Source organism: Zonotrichia albicollis, chromosome 4, assembly GCF_047830755.1.
Source record: "Zonotrichia albicollis isolate bZonAlb1 chromosome 4, bZonAlb1.hap1, whole genome shotgun sequence".
NCBI classification, from domain to species: Eukaryota; Metazoa; Chordata; class Aves; order Passeriformes; family Passerellidae; genus Zonotrichia; species Zonotrichia albicollis.
In genome coordinates, this window is record NC_133822.1 from 27,946,608 (window position 1) to 27,966,566 (window position 19,959).

General features: G+C 45.6%; 2 protein-coding genes across 2 annotated transcripts in view; both read left to right on the forward strand.

The window, feature by feature from the left end:
- The first annotated feature begins 8,039 nt into the window (after positions 1-8,039).
- Positions 8,040-12,029, forward strand: LOC102073484 (potassium voltage-gated channel subfamily A member 1). The gene is made up of 2 exons (XM_014270896.3): positions 8,040-8,182; positions 8,918-12,029. Exon 2 carries the CDS (start codon positions 9,351-9,353, stop codon positions 10,824-10,826), a length of 1,476 nt encoding a protein of 491 aa, XP_014126371.1. The 5' UTR covers positions 8,040-8,182; positions 8,918-9,350; the 3' UTR covers positions 10,827-12,029.
- Positions 8,046-19,959, forward strand: part of LOC102073313 (very long chain fatty acid elongase 4) — a 91,986-nt gene continuing 80,072 nt past the window's right edge. The window contains exon 1 of the mRNA XM_026796652.2: positions 8,046-8,182. The gene's annotated coding sequence lies outside the window, so the exon portion shown is untranslated. The remainder of the gene's footprint in view (positions 8,183-19,959) is intronic.

A 19,959-nucleotide genomic window follows, 5' to 3' on the forward strand; every position in this document is an offset into this window, starting at 1 on the left:
TGCAGTAGCCGCCAGTGTTTTTGTTTACTCAAGTTCTTTCTTTTTCTGTAAATAATTGCTTCTGCTTCACTTGAGCTGTCTCTCCAGCAGACGAGAAGCTTTCTGGGCAGGCAGGTCAGCAGGAACCCTGTTCCCGAAAGAGGACATGCAGCTGTAACTCTATATTTGGGCTCTAAGGCAAGTATATGTTTGAAACACACCCTGTTAAGCATTTTTGCCTCTCCTGCATGATGAAAATAAAGCAAGAGGAAGCTCTGCTGCCAAAGCAGCTCTGCAGAGCAACCTGCACTGGGATTTTTCATCAGCGAAGGACAAATGTAGCAGGGAGCATTTCCAACCCTCTGCCACAGACACTTGAACTACCTGCTCAGCATTTTCTGTCCTTGTGTGGTTCTTTCAGGCTTTCTACAAGCTTAGAGATGGGGCTGAAGATCCTGAGTCCCCCAAGAGATAAGGACCCCTTATGGCCAGGCTTTTGTTGCCCTCACATCTTTTACGCTACCCCATTTCCCATTAGTGCAGCTCTGCTGCACAAACACCTTGGTGCTGATGATTTCTGGTTTGGTCTCTGCTCAAGCTGTGTCATGACATTTCTCCCAGCTCTACAACTACCTCTGGCCATCCTTTAGCACTCTCCTGCCACTGTAGCTGCTGCCTATGATCCCTGCCAGGCTGCAACTGCTTTCCTTCAGCCTTTCCTGTGTTGCTGCTGCTCTCTGTCTTCATATCTGCTCCACTCTGAGCAGCAGATGCCATTGACCTTCTGTTTTCTCCATTTCTTTATTGTGAGTTTCTTGATAGTGTAACTGCTTCTAAAGCCTGGCTGCTGAACTGCAGCCTACCCTCCTATACACGTTTTCTTCAGTAGACGCATTGGACATTCCCTGTTTAGTCTTAGGGAAAAAGCTTTGCTGGATCCCAGCTTATGCAGGTAAGGATCACTTTCCTGACTACCTTGTTTTGACTATCACTCCCTGCACTGTTTATGCTGCTAACTTAGTTTGCTCTCACTCCTCTTCATTTGTGATACCCATGGCAAGACATCTGGTGCTGAAATCTGGCCTGTGAAGTGCTGAATGGCACAAATTTTGCTGTAGAGTGCTACAAGCCGTGTCAGAGCAGGGGATGCAAGGCCTGTCAGAGAGTGGGAAGCCACTGCTCCTCTCCTAATGAACTCTTGCCAGAGCTTCCTCCAGAGCCAGCTTCCAGCAAGCCAACCATCCATCTCCTGCCCTATAAAATGACCATTTGCAAAGGTGTCTTGGAATGGTAGGAAGATCCCAGCTGATCAGTGTTTACCCTGACCATGCTCTGCAGTGCACATTGGTGCCTGGCCAGTGGAATAGCTGGGCTCCAATAAAGCACCCTCTATCCCTAGGTATGAAGTTATTAATTTCCTGATGGCAGCTCTTATATCCTCAGGGATTACTGCTTGCCCTGCTTTAAATAAAAACCTCATCGTGCACATGTGCACACACACACACACACACACACACAAACACTCAATCCTTTGCCTAGTAAGGAGACGGGCAGTGCCTGTGCTCCTTCTTCCTCCCAGCAGAGCTTCACTCTCCGAACACAAAGTGGTTCCATACCTTTATCATCACACCCAGACAGCTTCCAGGAGCACTTAGCACTTCCTCAGCATACTCTCCTTCTGCTGGAGCTCATGCTGCATCTCCCTACCATGCCCCAAAGTGACACACTGGGATTGTCCTACCCCCTGTGCAGGAGCAGCAGCACCTTGTTTATCTGTCAGGGCTCCACCAGGAAGTGCTCCAGGTGCTGACTTTGCAACAAGGTCCAAGCTTTCTGTGGCTCTGCCTGTTCCAGGAGTTTATAGCAATTTGGGACTGATGCCCTTCACTGGATTGCCTTTACCCTATCACATGGGGCCCTGACTGCTGCCAAATCCTGTCTCTGTGTGATAACTTCAATAATTCTTATGTCCTGAGAGGCAGGAGGACAAAAAGAAGAATCTAGTAGTTTATCTTCTCAATGAACAACTAGAAATCCTTCACCACTTTTGCTCTGGACATTTCCTTCATGGCTCTAAGGTTTTTGAGGTATAATTGGAAACACTGAAGAGTTCATAGACATCACTGTACTCTGAAAGCTTCAGCTTATCTGCATTCAGTTTAATATACTGTCTGGAAGCATGACTAGGGCTCCTTCTCCTTCAGCATGTCCAGTTCCAGTGGAAACTGCCCCTCAGCCACTGCCTTGGTGCTTGGGAATCCTTCCACAACGTGTCTTAGCTTCTGCTGGAGAACACATAATGATGATTCCAGCATTCACACTCTGTCAGGTATAATAAAGACAATCATGAATCCAGTGTAAGATGCTGCCCTGACTCCTAAGAAACACTGAACACTTTTGAATTTGATACACCTAATTGAGCCTGACTTCTATTACTGCTGAAGACTAGTGACTTCAATCCTGTAGACACTGGTTTGGCATGAGTGTGGATTCTTGTTTTATGCAGCTATTTCTTGTCTTTCTTTTTGACTGCCACTGATGTATAGTCTGTTCCTTTCTCTGTAGGTCTCTTTACTTCTCTCCTTTACATCCTTCCTTTTCAGGAATTTTCCCTCAGTAACACTGAGAATGCCAACAGACTGCCATGTTTGGTTGCCTGAATTTCAGGTCTGCAGTCATCTTTTGAGGCAGGGACCAGCCTGCTTAAACAATAAGGCAACACTTTTTGGGAAGGCTAAATGAAGCCCATGAGGACTTCTCCCTCCACAAGGCTTGCTCAGTGATGGATGTGAGTGGATTCTCAGTGTCCTTTATCACAAGTGATAATGTGCCATATTTCATGGCAGCTCATCAAGAGATTGCAACTGTCCACTGGCCTTAAAATTTGTAAACTCTCAGTCCCATTGCTGCAGTCTAACGTTGCTGTCAATGAGTGTTCCCAGAGCTCTGTTGCAGGGGACCTTGCAGCCCAGCTAGGGCTAAACCCAGCTCTGATTTTGTAGGGTAGCTGTGATTATGGCTATGGCAAGACTGGTAAATTATTTGAGCGCTAGGAGTAGCCTGTTATGCCTTGAGTTCCTAAGGCACACTTCGGTGTGTTTGTTCAACCTGGAGAAGAGAAGGCTTTGGGGTGATCTCATTGCAGCATTCCAGTGCCTGAAGGGAGCCTCCAAAAAAGAGGGAGAGAAACTCTGGACAAGGCCTGGACAGGACAAGGGGCAATGACTTCACACTGACAGAGAGGAGGTTTAGATTGGATATCAGGAAGAAATTGTTCCCTGTGAGGGTGGTGAGGCCCTGGCACAGGTTGTCCAGAGCAGCTGTGGCTGCCCCATCCCTGGAAGTGTCCAAGGCCAGGCTGGATGGGGCTCTGAGCAATCTGGGATAGTGAAAGGTGTCCCTGCCCATGGCAGGGGCACTGCAATGAGATGATCTTCAAGGTCCCTTCCAACCCAAACCATTCTATGATTATGGGATTCTATCACTCATCACCACTCAGCCTCAACTTGGGGCTTCCTAACAAAGCTTACTGTTTCAAAAACACCACCACTTCCTGATTCACTCTTGGGCAGCTTGATGCCATATGAGGAGGGGCTTTGTTTAAATGTGTGTCAGAATCTTTTTTTATCAGGTGGAATCATTCTACAATTGATTTCAGACAGGAGCAAACTCGGGCTTCCCAAAACTGACTTCTTGATTGTGTATTGCAAGGACCCACTGTAAGGACTGGTTCTGCGCTTTTACAGGAACGTGCTTTCTCTGGTGGTGCTTTGTGCTCCTCAGATGTTCCCTTCTCTGACAGTGGTGCTTCATGTGGTACTCACCCGTCATGACACAGGAAAAGGCCACTCTCTGCTCTCTGCACTTGGTGGCCAGCAGCATTCTTGATAAATATATTCTTGCTGTGGTGCTTTTATAAAATCTTGTACTAAGTCATCCAATTATGGAAAGCCAAAAGTGGCTCCCATTAAGTGTGTTAAAAACCTGAATATGTGTGTTAAAAACCTGAATATGCTCAGGGCTGGCACTTTGTTTCTACTTCTGATTATAAGAAGCTTTTGAGGAGGACAGAAGAAACCTCAACCCCAACCTAATACAGAACATTTTCTGTTCTTCCCTGCCCAGCCATTCTCCTATTGCCACACTTTGCACCTTTCCAACCCAATGATGTGGGATATAGAGGCAAGGCAGGGGCATCCTTTCTCTCCAGGCTGGTCCTAATGGCACAACTATCATATGAGTCAAGGCAGTTTCTGCTTCCTTCTTCACAGCAATAACTCCCAAGCTCTCCTCTTCCCTCTGTTTAGCAACAGGACTGGTTCCACTCCTTGGCTTTTTTGATCACAGAGAACCCTTATTTAAGGCTTTAAAAGGGAACAGGACAAAAAATGAAATTATATAACAAGAGGGAACCAAAGTCATTGTCATCTCCCATCAGCTATCAATATTCTATGAAGCATGAGATTTGATTATCCCAGTCACAAAAAATGCAAAATAATACTGAAGGATATTAGCAAGGCTTATAAATCAGCGTTAAAAGATTAAAAGCTTTTAAAGGATTCTTTGTTGCCTTCAAGGAAGAAAACCCAACTGTCAACACCACAAGCTCACCTTTGGTTCCATCTGTTGACTCTTTCCATGTAATGAACCAGAATGATTGACAGACCCTCTGCACAGCAAATTGGGGCCATAACATCTCACTTTATCCTCTGCCTCCCAAGGCCATTAAATGAGATGTATGGTGACACCCGCACAACTCATTGGTGGCTTTAGGCAGCTCAAAACGGAGCTATATTGTTTCCAGGTTGGTTTCCATGCTTAGATGGATTGGGATTATAGTGCCTGTGAGGATCCGTAGTATTCAAGCAACAAGGACATCCTTTACCATTGGATTTCACAATGTTTTTTATCACACAAAATGTCTCTTTCGGGTGAAGAAATTTTGGGGGCCTCTCAAGACACTCACAGGAATGCTCAGAAATCCACTGTGCTTCTGCATCCATTGATTTCAATCAGGATTTCCCAGGTTCCCTGGTGACAGTATTTAAAGACTGTTTCACTGTGTAAAGACAATGCTCATTTTTTTAATCCTGTTTCAGATTCACATTCATTCAATACAATTTTTTTTGTAATCCTCACAACACACAAGGACTTTTAATCAACAACTCAATTCTTTCTTTCTAAAACGAAAAACAAAACAAAAAAAGAGAAAAATGCTGTTCTTTCTCATCACAACAGTACCACCAGACTTCCCACCACAAAAAGCTGCAAAGTTTTTTTGCAATTTTTAGTTTCCCTTCGAAAAAATTTTGTTCCTGAAGAGAAGTTCTCAGTGTGGCTCTTTGGGGGGATGACCAGTTCAGCTGCTGGCCATTTTCTGTAATGTAAAAGGTAGGAAACAGCAGCAGCCTGACTTTGAATCTGGCAGCAAGTTATATTCTTCTTCCATTCCTCAACATTTAATTGAAGCTACTTAGCACTATAATGTGTAACATACGACCTTCTTGCAAGCCCTAGTTACACTGCTCATTAGTCTGTGTACTTTAACAATATTTTATTGACCCTATGGCTATTAGCCCACTTAGAAACATCCCTCCCTTCCAGCATGACTGCCTGTCAGTAATGGTAGTTAGATTGCAAAGAGAAATTCCACAGTTCAAAGCTATTCAAAATGAGGAGGGGGGAGAGCAATATCCCAGTTTGTCCTTTAGCTGTAATGGAAAAACTAAGGTTGCTATCACTCCTCTTTCTTATTTCTCTGCCTGGTGTGCACACAGCTCCCAATGAGGATTAGGGTTCTGCTGTGCTAAGGCAGCTCTCAGAAACCAGCAGCCTAAGGAACTGTGACAGGCACAGGAAGCACTTTTAAGTCCTGTTTTCCAGATGCAAAAGCAGAATGTATATCCTTGTCTGCAATCCTGCAGAAAGCCAAGGGCAGAGCAGCACCAAGAGCTGGGGCCTCTGCGTGTCAGATCTGCATTTTCAGCCCACTCCTGAGCATCCTTTGGGCTGGGACAGAGGGACAAAGCGCTGCACTGGAGGCGGGGGAGCGCTCACTCACAGAGCTCCTCCAAGCACACCGAATGCAGAGCTCCTGCAGCCCGCCGTGTCACCCAGGCATGGAATTCACTGCCATAAGAGGATGTTGACTCGAAGGCTGTCACTGAGTTTCTCAAGGGGTTGAAAAACAGCCTGGTTTGTTTAGGTGATGGGACAGCCTTTCTTTTTTGGGGGGAGTTTAGTTTTTATAGGGTCTAGGGATGCAGGGTCCAGAGCTGGGTGCTGATGCTGAGCTGCTGAACTTCAGACAGAATTGTGCTTTATTTTTCTCTGGAGGAAGACTCTCTCTTTTTATTTAGTGTTTTGACTGTTTTACCCGGGAGTGGCAGAAACAGACGTTTCTCTTGCTCACAACTTCACCAGAAGTTTCTCACAAAACTTTCAGCATATGTGATACTGGAAAAAAAGCCAAAACAAACCAAACAACAGCAAAACCCACCCTTGTACCAGGCTAGACAGGAAATCTGTTTGTTTCTTTGCACTTATGTTTCCATAGGGCTGGTGAATGCAGCATGCCAACTAGTTGTGATTGCAGCACTGCCAGGGGTAGAGGACTTTAAGAATGGTTTTTGCTCTAGTAAAAAAAATTAAAAATTAACCACAACATCATCAAAAAACCTTACCCCAAACAACAAAACGTGGGCATAAATAAGGAGAAGGGAAGAAGAGACAGAAACGACCAGGGAGGTCAGGTGGTTAAGTATTTTTGGACTGCCAAGGTGGTGATCTTAAGTGAAGATAATGTATTATGCAGTGGAAAGCTAATGAGACCAGGTCTGTTAAACACGGACTTGGTGTTACTTAGCTCTGGAGTGCTTCAAATTACACAGGCACGGGTTGTATTTGATCACCGCTCCCGCCCTGACAAAGTGAGCAGCAGGCTTTTATATAATGTAAGTGATCATATACTGTGGGGAACAATCCTGTGCTGGCAGGGGAGGCCAGCTGATGACATAATGGGTCTTTTTCATCTCGAAGTTATGTGATTCATCAATTAAACCAATTTGGTGGGATAAAGCAGCATGAAAGGGCACTGTCCCTGCCTGACGATTAACCCTCCCAATTCCACCCATTCCGCTCGGGACTTAGCCTCCGCCAATGTGTCCAGGAGTCTCCGCTGGCGCAGCCCCGTTCGGTACCGAGGCGGGCCGGGGCCGGGGGGCTGCGGGCACTGCGGGGCAGCCGCCGCCCTCCGGGGCCGCAGCCGGGCTCCGTGCGGGCTGTGCGGCCCCGCTCCGCCGCAGCTGCTGCGGGGGCACCGAGCGCTGTCCCGCCGTCCCTCGGCGCGTCGGGCGGCGGCTGCTCGGCTCACCTGTCCGGGCCGCCCGTGCCTCCCCTGCCGGCTGCCCGGGCTCCCGCTGGCTCCCGCAGCCCCATCCCGGGGCCGCCCGCATTGCGTCGGGGGCGCGGCGCGCAGCGTGCGGGGGCGGCCGGCCTGGGGGCAGCGCGCATCCCTCCCTCCTCCGCCGGCCCTGGCCCCCGGCTCCCCCGCCCTCCCGATCCCCGAGCTGCACCAAACAGCTCTCAGGTTTCTGCTGATACTGCAGCGTCAAGAAATGGCTCGAGTTTGCTCCTCGCTCTTATGCATTCAGCTGCACTCTCGCTCCTGCCACACGCGTCCAGCTCCTGCCTCCTCCTGCCTCCGCCGCTGCTGCTGCCGGGACGAGCCAAGACCGACTCCGGGGATGCGGCTGCAGGGCTGCGGCGCTCTGACATCTCCTCCGCCGCCGCTGCCCAGCGCCCGGCTCCTTTTCCAGCTGTCCTAAGACAAGAGAGCTGGAGAGGCAGCAGCTATCTAGGACTCCTTGATTTTATTGACTAACTCAAGCCTTTTGGAAAAGGTACTTTGCGCTCTTTGCCACGCACACCCCCCCCCACCCCCCACTGCGGTTCTCAGCAGAAACTAATTAAACCCACTAGCCCTTGTGCAGCCTAAGACAGTGTATGAATATTTCAGTGTCTCGCAGGCAGCCCTGTAAAGCGATCGCTGCGTTATAAAGAGGGGCGCAAGAGGAGGAGGAGGGTTAAGTTTGCCGCTGCGGTTTTTGTTTTGGTTTGGTTTTTTTTGGATGCTGCTGCAAGGCGACTTGACGCATTCCGGCACTGGCTCCTACTCCTGAGCGGCGCGTCTCACCCGGAGCAGGTAAGGAAAAGCCCCTTCTCCGTGCCGACGTTACCCTCGATTTTGGACGGTTTGGGTCTGGGATGTCGACCTCCCTCCCCTTGTCTCTCTCTCTCCCAGTTACATTTAGCTGCTGCAAAGCAGGAGAGGAGATGCCTTGCCTCCCCCCCTCCTAATCCGCTCCCCCCCCTCCAGTCGGTGTGGTGAAGTTGTCAGTGCTCAGCTAAGTCTCCACAGCAGGGAGCGCGGTGCTCGAGAGCCTCCTTTGCAGGAGCTGACCCCGCTGAAGTTTCCCGGGAAGCCCTCCCGATGAGTTCGGGGCACCTTCCTGCCTTGGAGGCCCTGGTGCATGTCCAGGGATGTGTAGGAACGCGTAGAACTCCGCATGTACTGCTGTAGTGGGCAGAACGGCATGTTCCTGCTGATGTGAAAGCCAATCCATTGCGCCTGAATGTGTGTGTGTATGTGGAGGGGCTGGGGGCTGGTTTATTCTGTTTCTCTTTTCCCTGGCAGCCTCCATCCTGCAAGTGAGCTTTATGCCTTCAAAGCAGAGTGTTTCCATCCCTCTCTCCCTCCCCAGCACAAAAGAGGAGAGGACCAGGGCAGTGGTGGTGGTGGTGGGAGGGGGGAAGGAAGAGGCAGGTGATGGAAATTTGCTGAGTTGGCATTGCAAGGACTTGCCTCCCAGCCAGCCCGTGATTTATTTATTTATTTATTTTATGTGTATGTGCGTGTGCGTGTGTGTGTGTGTGGTAGCTTCGTGGCAGCAGCTGCGGCGATGGTGAAGCCGGCAAGAAAAGTGGACGGATCGAGTTAAAGGCTAAAGGAGACGGCTGGGGAGGGGAACTCCAGCCTGGGGGTGCACTCCATAGACCTTCAACCTCCCGGTGTGGGGGACAGGACCCCTCACCTTACCTGCCCTCTGCCTCCCCTAAAGGTACTTCTTCCCTCTTTCTTCACCCTCCCATCATCCCTGATGCCTCTCCCTTCATCCTGCCTCTCTTTTCCCCTTTTGGGTATTTCCATCCTTTAGGCTCCCCTTCCACCCTTTCCTCAAGCTCCCCAGCTCAACCCCCTCAACCTCCCCCACCTTGAACTGCCCTGGGTCTATCTGTGCTTCTCCATCCTCCTCCTCCTCCCTTTCCCTCACTTTCTCCCCTACCCCTTGGTCCCTTTCCTCTGTGCCACCATGACCGTGATGGCTGGAGAGAACATGGATGAGACTTCTGCGCTACCTGGCCACCCCCAGGATAGCTACCAGCCCGCTGCCCACGACGACCACGAGTGCTGTGAGCGCGTGGTGATAAACATTGCGGGACTGCGCTTCGAGACACAGCTGAAGACTTTAGCCCAGTTCCCCAACACGCTGCTGGGCAACCCCAAGAAGCGCATGCGCTACTTTGACCCCTTGCGCAACGAGTACTTCTTTGACCGCAACCGGCCCAGCTTTGACGCCATCCTCTACTACTACCAGTCTGGGGGGCGGCTCCGCCGGCCCGTCAATGTCCCCCTGGACATGTTCTCTGAGGAGATAAAATTTTATGAGCTGGGCGAGGAGGCCATGGAGAAGTTTCGAGAAGATGAGGGATTCATTAAAGATGAGGAGAGACCCTTGCCGGAGGGGGAGTACCAGCGCCAAGTGTGGCTCCTCTTTGAATACCCAGAGAGCTCTGGGCCGGCAAGGGTTATTGCCATAGTCTCTGTCATGGTCATCCTCATCTCCATAGTGATCTTCTGCCTAGAGACATTACCTGAGCTGAAGGAGGACAAGGAGTACACAGTGCACCGCACTGACAACACCACCCAGGTCTACAAGTCCAACATCTTCACAGATCCCTTCTTTGTTGTGGAGACCCTGTGCATCATCTGGTTCTCCTTTGAGCTGGTGGTGCGCTTCTTTGCTTGCCCTAGCAAGACTGATTTCTTCAAGAACATAATGAACTTCATTGACATTGTGGCCATCATCCCTTACTTCATCACCCTGGGCACTGAGATGGCCGAGCGGGAGGGGACTCAGAAAGGAGAGCAGGCCACCTCCTTGGCCATCCTGAGAGTCATCAGACTGGTAAGAGTCTTTCGAATCTTCAAACTCTCCCGGCACTCTAAGGGCCTCCAGATTTTGGGACAGACCCTCAAAGCAAGTATGAGAGAGCTAGGTTTACTAATTTTCTTCCTCTTCATTGGGGTGATTTTGTTCTCTAGTGCGGTATATTTTGCTGAGGCTGAAGAACCTGAGTCTCATTTCACAAGTATCCCTGATGCTTTCTGGTGGGCGGTGGTATCCATGACCACTGTGGGCTATGGTGACATGTACCCTGTGACAATTGGAGGCAAAATCGTAGGCTCCTTGTGTGCCATCGCTGGTGTGCTGACAATTGCCCTGCCTGTACCTGTCATCGTGTCCAACTTCAACTACTTCTACCACCGAGAAACAGAAGGGGAAGAACAGGCTCAGTTACTTCACGTTAGCTCCCCTAATTTAGCATCTGACAGTGATCTCAGTCGCCGCAGCTCCTCCACAATCAGCAAATCTGAGTACATGGAAATCGAAGAGGATATGAATAATAGCATAGACAATTTTAGAGAGGCTAATCTCAGAACTGGCAACTGCACTGTAGCCAACCAAAACTGCGTTAATAAAAGCAAGCTGCTGACTGATGTTTAAACAAACAAACAAAAAAAACCCAAAACAAAATCCCCACTCACAGCTTGAAGACTTTAGTGACACAGTCACACTTTGTAGATGCTTTACTGATAGTCTTTGAATGCTTTATTTACCTCGTAAATGCATTGTTGCATTGCAAATCTTTGCTCTGCAATAAAGAAGCTTCCAGGATCCATGAAAGATAAAATTTTGTTTATTTTCAAAAAAAAACATTTTCCACCTGGCAAATTATAACCATTTGAACTAGTTTAGTTTTAAGCCGTTATGATGTAGACCTAAACTTTTCCTCTCCTATCTCCTCTTTTTTTTTCTTTCACTTTTCTTTTTTTTTTTTTGATAAAGCTATCTTAAACTAAGCAAGACAGTTTTTAGAGCTATTAAGCATATGCATGAATTCCAGTAAAAATATTCTGCAAAACTACACAGTTGCAAGACAGTGCATCAGATAATAATAGTACAAAAAGATCAGCCAAAACTTGTGGCAAGCATTTGCCATGGTGTTTATGAAGGAGTGCAAATTTTCCTTCCACCCCCTCTGTGAAAGATTCCATCCTTCCAACCTACAGATCCACACAGCACCTTATTAAAAAACCTCTTTTGCTCTCCGTAGAAGAAATATCCTAAAAGGAGAATAACAAACAAAACTGAAGACAAAACATCTGCAATGCTGCTAAGTCCTCTCACATGCAGATGATAGGAACACACTTTGCCCTGCTCCCCGTTTGGAACTGGATACAAAACTTTAAGCCCCTCTGTTGCAAGATAGCACAATGGAGTTTAATATAAGCATGTTTGAATTTGATACTATTTATTTTATGATCGCATGCTTGAAACGTTACCTCAGTCAATAGCGGATAAGCTTTCGTTTGAGCTGAATCTTCTAAAAATAGGTCCTTTCTCTTCTCTTTTTTCATTTCTTTTCTTTTTCTTTTTGATTTGCATTCACCAGAAGTGCACTCCTTAATTTATTAAATCGTTGACTAGTAATTTAAAGTACTGTATTTAAGTGCGTATGTTAGTCAAAGGGGAACAATAACTTTTGGAGATCAAAGCATGTTCAAATATTCAGCATTATGGCCTATTTGATTAAAGTGTAACTTGAATTAATTAGTGCATGAATTCAATGATAATAATAATAATAATGATGATGATAATAACAACAATAATGATAACAATAAAAATAACAAAAAAAAGTGCTTGATAGACTGAGGGCCTGAATTAACTGATTAGAGAAACCTGATTGTTTCCTGCATTGCTCAGGGAAGTGTGTTGGCTTTTGTCCAGGCATTGTCAGAAGGGAACATATCCCATCTCTTAAAGGAAAAGCTATATGGAAAACTAACAAGTCAAGTTATATATAGCAACAGCTAAAAACCTAGTATCCTCTATAGATGAAAGGTGCAGATGCATGCTTTTTGGTGCATTCTCAGAATGTAAATGAAACTTATCTATTACATGCATCCGAATTGCAGCAGCTGGTTTCTTTTGCAGTCATCAGTTGAGACTTTTTTGTATCCCCCCCAAAACTCACTGAAGAGACCCAGCAGATTGATTGAGAGAGTTGTGCAGTGCCTTTATCTTACACCCCCCAAAACTGCTGAAAGTGCCTCCAGGAACTGAGTGGATCAGAGACACCGAGGGAAAGGATGAGGAGTCAGTCCTGTATGTCAGGAGTGTCCTGTGCTGTCTACTAGTACAGCATGGAAAGGTTTAGGGATAGAAAGATCAAGTGTGAGTGAGAGGGATGCAGAAGAGGCAGGCAGAGATCACCAGTGCCCGTGGAATACTTTCCTTCCCTAGCTAGGCTGATGTTGCAGGGCTCTGCGTTAGCTTCTGCCAAATAACTCTTAGTTGTGTGCATGCAAAGCTTCAGATTTCCCCGGTTTGTTCATAAAGGCATCACTGCCATCACTGTATCAGCCCTTCTTTTCCCTGAGGTGGCTTTTTGGCAGCTTGTCTCTGTAGGGCAGGGTGCAGGAGGAATGCGAGCCTGGGCATCGCCCAGTCAGGCAACCAGACTGAAGGACTGTGCTCTTCTTTCCCTTGGGTTCCCCAGCAGGTAGATGGGAAAGGCTTTGCCAGGCCCTCCCATCCCTGTCTGCTCCATCCTCTTTCAGATCTTAGATCCCATCAAAGCCTTTGAGCCATATTCTTCTTCTTGGTCTCTGGTCTTACTGTACTTCCATCATTTCCTGGTGAGGGAAGCAATGCTAGGAGAAGATATGTTCTGCAACATGCCAGCCTTGACTGCTAGGCCCTGGAAGATCTGAACAAACATATAGGCACTAATCTTAATTTTTCAAATTACAAAGTTGAAGATCTTCATTCTGCACTTAGCATGTGGCCAACTGCTGTTGAACACATCTCCTTCCATGGTGTACAGATCCTTTCCTCCCCTATCTTTCTGATATATGTATATCAGAAAGATATATATGTATGTCTGCTCCTGTGTGTGTCACATACATATGCAGGCACATGTATATATAAAATAAAGCACTTAAAACCCAACTCTAACTCTGCAGTTACGCACAAGCTTGACCTGCCAGGTTTTCAGAAAGACTTGACTTTATTTCTCACTGTGTGACTTCTGTGAATCTTAGTGATGAGAAAGATCAAGAACTGAAGGAGCTCCAATTCCTGCAAGAAGTGCAAAGTATCAAATAGAGCAGGGCATTACATCGTCTAGGTAGATGTTGTAAAGCTTCTTTCCTGTCCCCTGCTCATGCCCTTGCCCTTTGTACACCTCTCTCCCTGTTAAAGGCCAGTGGTCCTGATCTTCCCAAACTCTTGAATCATAAGATATGACTTCTGATATCAAAATGGACTTGAATGCTGCACTCAGCTTATAAAACCACCATCTGACTAAACTAAACAGCAATAATCAATTCAGTGCTATGGGACCGATGATCAGAAGGATGCATCTGGGAGATGAGGCCTCACTTGGGTACCTTCTGCCACAGCTGGGTGTGCACACCTTAATTTAATGTGCAGAGTGATGATCATTCTGCTTATGCAGAGAGAAAAGTGCTGCATGCAGCGATTCTTTGTCAAGAGACTGGGACGGATCATAAGAACTCATGGTTTGGGGAGCCTGAATGTTGCTTTGTCCATTTATAGCTCACTGCAAAGGATCTCAACCCATATGGAATACAGGAATTAATCTCATGTAGCATAGGCATGCATTTTTGACAAGTTTGACACAAAAAAATAACAAAAACAAGGTTCTTACTCCCTTTACATGGGAGTGCTGAAATGTCTTTGTGGGCCTGAAGGTGCACTTAACAAACTGCCTGTTCTTATCAGCAAGTATCCCTTTTTTATTTCTTTATTTCTTTCTTTTCTTTTTATATATATTTTTTTTTCCTTTTGGCCCTTATGTTTCTTTTTGCTAGACATGGACTATAAGGGGTTTTTTATGTAACTGGAAGAGGACTGGAAATGAGCTGATGGCCAGTGTAGTGCTTCTCTGAAAGAATTCCATTGGTAGGTACCTCCTGGAAGTAATGCCCACGTTATGCTGGACAGGGAACCCAGTGGATATGGCAGTCTTTAGTTTGGTGAGGGGAAGAAAGCTTTTCCAGCAGGAGTCATTCCCCACACCCTCACCACCACCCACTGCTCTGTCCCTCTCTGTGCTTCTTAACTGGTTCTGTGCAACTTTTCCTTCATCCACTCAGGGAAAGGGGTGGGGGAATTTACCTGGCAAGGGCAAGACAGCAGTGCACTGCAGTGCAGAGACAGGAATGGAGCTGAGAGTCAGTGGGCAGGAATCCCATAGACTGGTATCCCTGCCAAAATTCCCCATCTGGTTCTACCATACTTAGCTCTAGAGCAGTAGGGAGAGGCAGAGGGGCAAGGGTGAGAGTGAAAATGAAGGACTCTGTACCCTGTTCCTTCACAGAACCCAGGGCTTTCTGCAAGACTGCCGAGAGCTCAAACCCTCTGTGTGGCAGCTCCAGCACAGGCCATGAACTGGATTTAGTCACCTTCATGAGGAAGCTGGGGTGCAGTTAGCCAGGCTGTGAGTTCACAGCATACTAGCAAACCCATACAGATTCCCTGCATGGGGTGTCCTAAGCCTTATCTCCACCGGGGACTTCAGGAAACCTAATCCGAATTAATGAAAGGTGTGCATTTAAAGTAGATTTGTTAAACTGCTTTAAAGCCCAGCATGGACATTCTGTTGCAGTATTAAAGCAACCTTAATCTGATTTGGAGTCATTCTTTTTGAAAAGGAAGTAATCTGAATTGAATTAAGGCTGCTTTAATTCTGAACACAATGGGGCTTAATGCAGTTTACCTCATCTGCCTCACAAGCCCATTCAGACAGATAAGACTGTAGTAATCATTAGATGTACTGGAAGTGACCCCATTGTGCAGGGGGTGCCCATGTGCACCAAAACTTTTGGTACATGAGTGCTGCAGATTCACAGCCTGGCTTACTGAGGGGAAAACTAACACTTGATCCTGGTGCCAGTTCTGGTGAGTCCCTCCTTTTGTTCCTGGTTTGCACCACTGCTGCCGTTGAGGAAGCCGAAAACAATTGTGGCCCAAGGAAATTAATTTCCACTTTACAGAATGGCACAGGTGCTAGCCTGATGTACTGTTAGTTACATGGACGAGCACTTGTGATACAGAATGAAGCACTGAAGACAGGACAAAATTCAGCCAAAGTCCTCTTGTTTGCAGCAGTGGTTTTTGCCCACGCACAGATTTCAGAGATCAGACGCTTCTTAACAAATCAGCTGTGTGTCATTCATTATAGGCTGCAGGTGCCCAAACTGACAGCAGTAGCAGTGGTAACTTGTATTGACAGGGTTTTTTCAATACCAAGGGACAATTGTTTTCATTAGGCAGAAGTACAGGAAGTTAGTTTCTACTGTGAGAGAGCTGCAGCCCAAGTGGAACCTCAAAACCTGCTGATTTTAAGGAGCTGAGGGCGTTTCACTTTTCCACAGTCCACACTTGAACAGTGCAGTTTCTTATATGTACATTTATTAAACAAAACACAACCAACACTAGGTCAGGAACATCAGAAATGTATTAGAAAAAGGTGGAAAGTTGTATTTTAGCACAAAATCTTCTGCATACATATGCAATACATGGAGAGAATGTATTCCTTTCCAAATACTACCTTGATAACTATTGCTTGAGGGGTGCCATTCTGGATTAATCTTTTCCCCTAACCTGAAGAAGAGGGAGGTACTGCAGCTTTTCCAGGAATGGTCTGATCCTGTAGGCTTCCAGCAGCCTGATGACAGTGTTCCTTCCTCAGAGTAATTTCAGACTCACAGGGACGCAGAGTCAGCTCCAAGGTGTGATTTAGCCTCGGCAGCCACAGAGCTGGACGGAACTCGAAAGCTGTCCTTGCAATTGCACAGCAGGGCGAGTTTGTCCCAAATCTGCCTCCTGCAAGTCTGGAACAGGCTCCTTTTCTGAGATTCTTTAATCAGGGACCTACACTTCACTTTTGGTTGGACTTAATTCAGGCTGAGCTTCTTTTTCTGTTTTCTGTTCTGGCTTTACTTAATCAGGTGTAGGGAATTTCTTTTTCCTGAAATGCTTATCAAGTATTCTTAAAGGAGTCAGTATTTGTATCTGCAAAAAAAAAAAAAAAAAAAAAGAAACTTCAGGTGTTCTACAGTTTCACTCAGTACAGGTGAACTTGCTACCAGGGAGGTCAACAATTTATGCTGTCAGGGCATAGCATGCTTTGATGTTTTCAAAGGAAATAAAATGAAACTGAGTCTTAACTGAAATTTGTCTCAATGTTTCTGTTAATATCTGTGTAATTCTGTATATTTCACCTGTTCACAGGCTCTAGCAAATGTCACTACAAATTATATATTAAAAATATCATCATCCATTTCTAGTTTCTATAATAAAATGAAGACGTTGCATTCAGTTCTTTTAGGTGCATCAGTCTTTGATCCATGTTATTGTTTCAGTGACATTTCTATAATGTAATTGGGATCAAATGTATATTTTACTTTTGTACAAAAGTAAAAATGATATTTTTATGACTAAATTCAGCAAACCCTTACCTATAGCCTGCTATGATGAAATATTTTTTTCCTTTCCTTTACATGTAAAACATTGTGTTTTTTGCAGTATGTCGGTTTGAAATGAATAACTAACAGCGGTCAATAGAACTGTAAATGGCCTCTCAGACATACCTCTGACTTTAAAGATCAAATATTGCCGATGTGAAAGATATAAACTGAATAGTCTCCATATGAAAGTGCACCATCAGGGCAACAAACCATTTAAGCTGACACAGCTGTACTTATTTCCACCATTCACCAATCGCTTATACTTTGGGTGAAGTATGTACTTCATTGTCACATTACAGCTCATTTTACTTCCAAATAGTGAAATTGTTTGACTTACCATTTTTAAAACATCTGATGTTATGAGTTCTTAACTATTTGAAATGCATAGTTTTCATCTATGCAATTTTACCTGCTTCTGTACTCGTTCATCTGTTCATACTTGGCACCAATTAAAGATAATTTTTAAGGATATTACCCAGGTTTTAATCTGTCTGGTTATTTTCTGGAGTCTGGTTTCTCTGCTGTCACTATTGGCCATTTCTGTCTGAAATTGATGATTGCTTTATTGATGGTTTTCCTACTGAGTGGTATAAGAAATGGCAATGCAGTGAGTGGAAAATGTGGCTGTGGGCTTTGAGAGGCTTGTAAATGATTACTCAAGCTTTACAGTGCAATTAATCCAAAGGCTTGGTTTGTGCAGGCTTTCGACCTAGCCCTGCATAATGTTCTAGGGCCAAAGTGTGCTGCACTCATTACTGAGGCATCACTCAGTCCCACCAAAACTCAAAATCACGCTAAACCTACTGGCCATGAGCACTGACTGCATCCTCCAAAGGTTTGTGGGTATTAATTAACCTTACCATCTGAGTGCAGACTGGTAACCAGGTTTCAAACCACTGTGTGACTGACCATGGGCTTTGGGTTGGGTTGGATGTCAGCAAATCCAAGTGAGTTGATGTTGTTTTCCATGGAAAATTGCTTTATCACGGCGTGTTTCATGCAGAGCGTGCTGGGAGAGCCACGCATGCCGTGTCCCAGTGTTGCATTGTTCACAAAGGAGGCAATGACATGCATGCTCGTTATTTTGTGCCAAAGGTGTTGTGTGCTGGGAGTTCACCTAGAGATGGGTTTTTTAGGAGATAGGGGCAGTTTCCAACAGTGGGATACACACAGAGTGCTGATCACACGTTGGTGAAAGGAAGTGAAAATATCCTGACCTTACACGAGGCAGAACATTTTGTGTGGCCTCTCCTGTGATTTTATTGCCTGACTTCTTAGTCAAGAAAAGCTTTTGTCAATTAAACCCTCGTTCATCAATAGCTTTGAGTGTTTAGTCAGTTGATTGAATATCACTTGCAAACTGTCTGAAATTGTTTTGTTGAGTTGTTAGTAACGATTTGCAGTGATCTTGAATGGGTCTGGTCCAAGCTGTTTGTCTGCTGTTGGCTGCTTTGTGATGGTCAAGGGGGTGATCACTGTTATTGAGTTTTGCTGGCTCTAGGTGTGTCTAAAGTCTTATTGCTTCTTTATTTGTCTTTTTTGTGTTTGGAAAAACCCAACCCAAACCAAAAAAAGCATGTTTATCATCTCTGCAGCAGTAGTCTTCTCCCATTTGCTCTTAGCAAAGCTCCTATTATTTCCTGTTGAAACTTTGTGCATTCAGGACCAGGTCCTAGGACATGATTTTGACCTCTAAAATCACTCCATAAAAAAACCCCAAAAAACCCAACCAACCAACCCAAAAAACAACAACAACAAAAAACCCCAAAACACAATTAAAAAAAAAAAACCAAAAACAAAATCCACACAACAAAAAAGTCCAACCAACCAACACTGTGTACTGAGTTAGTTGAATCTCTGTGTTAATCCCTTAGTCTCAAAAGTAAACGTGTGGGATTTTTTACCCCAAAATGCAAATCCTCCTCTCTTGTATTTTATACTGCATAATTTACAAGAAAGTTGTATGCTGAGTCCTTCCTTTGGTTACACCAAGCCACCTCCTATATAAGTTCTTTCTAAAGCATCCTACACTGAGGGGAAAAAATGTGTCTCTGCAGATATATCTTAGGTAACAGACATGAGGATCCATGGAATAAGCTCCTTTTTCTTCAGCTGCTCTGGCAAATGTGTTCTAAGAGGAGCAATAATTCAGCAGACTTTCAATACAGAGAGGAACTGAGTCCATTCAGTAACAAGGTGCTATTTTCCTGTTACCTTCTTTGTATAATATTGTTGATTTCAACATAAACTTGATTTATCTGGCAGTTAATCTTGGAAGTTGATCAGTTTTTGTGTACTGTTTTGATTAGTGCCTACAAAACAATTGCTTTATGGAATCCTGTGGATCTCAGGTGTGAATATGCACTCTCTTGCCACGCAGAAACCAGGTCTTTATTCTTCAGTGAATCCTAAAATTCCTCCAAGCCATAAAACAACTTTTAGCTCTGAAAGCAAAACCAAACTTTTCTGATGGGTGCACCCTTCCCTAGTGTTAGGGTGTGGCCCGTCGCATCCTCTGCAGCACCTGGAGCAGGTGCCTTCAGGATGGCAGTTTAAGTCAGATCGTATGACTGCCAGAACAGGTCAGACATCTGATTCAGGGCTGTCCCCAAGAGCAGCTGCTCTGGCCTGCAACAGCCAGGTACAGGCCCTTGAAGTAACCCAGAGTCCACAGGAGTAAACGGGGTTGTGTCTTTTCCCCTCAGAAGGCTGCAGAAACACCACGATTTTGTGGTCTTTCTCAGATGAGAAACACTCTGTGCTCAAGGCTTCTACTGGGTACTTTTGGAGTTGCATTATCTCCCATGGCTGGCCTTGCAATAAAAATGCTCACTTCACCGAGTGTTAGATTAAGCGTTGGAAAATCAAAGAAGCTTTAATTAGCTCAACAATGCTTCAATCCACTCAGCTCCTCTAAGAGCTTCCTAAAATACCTCACATTTTATTCCAACGAGAAGACAATTGCAACTCTTGAATAGAAACCTTTTACAGCTAGCAGAAGAAACTGTAATTGTAGATGGTATATTTGGTGACCTCCTCTCACTAGGTAGGAGCAATAGCACATTTGGCTCTGGAGCAGA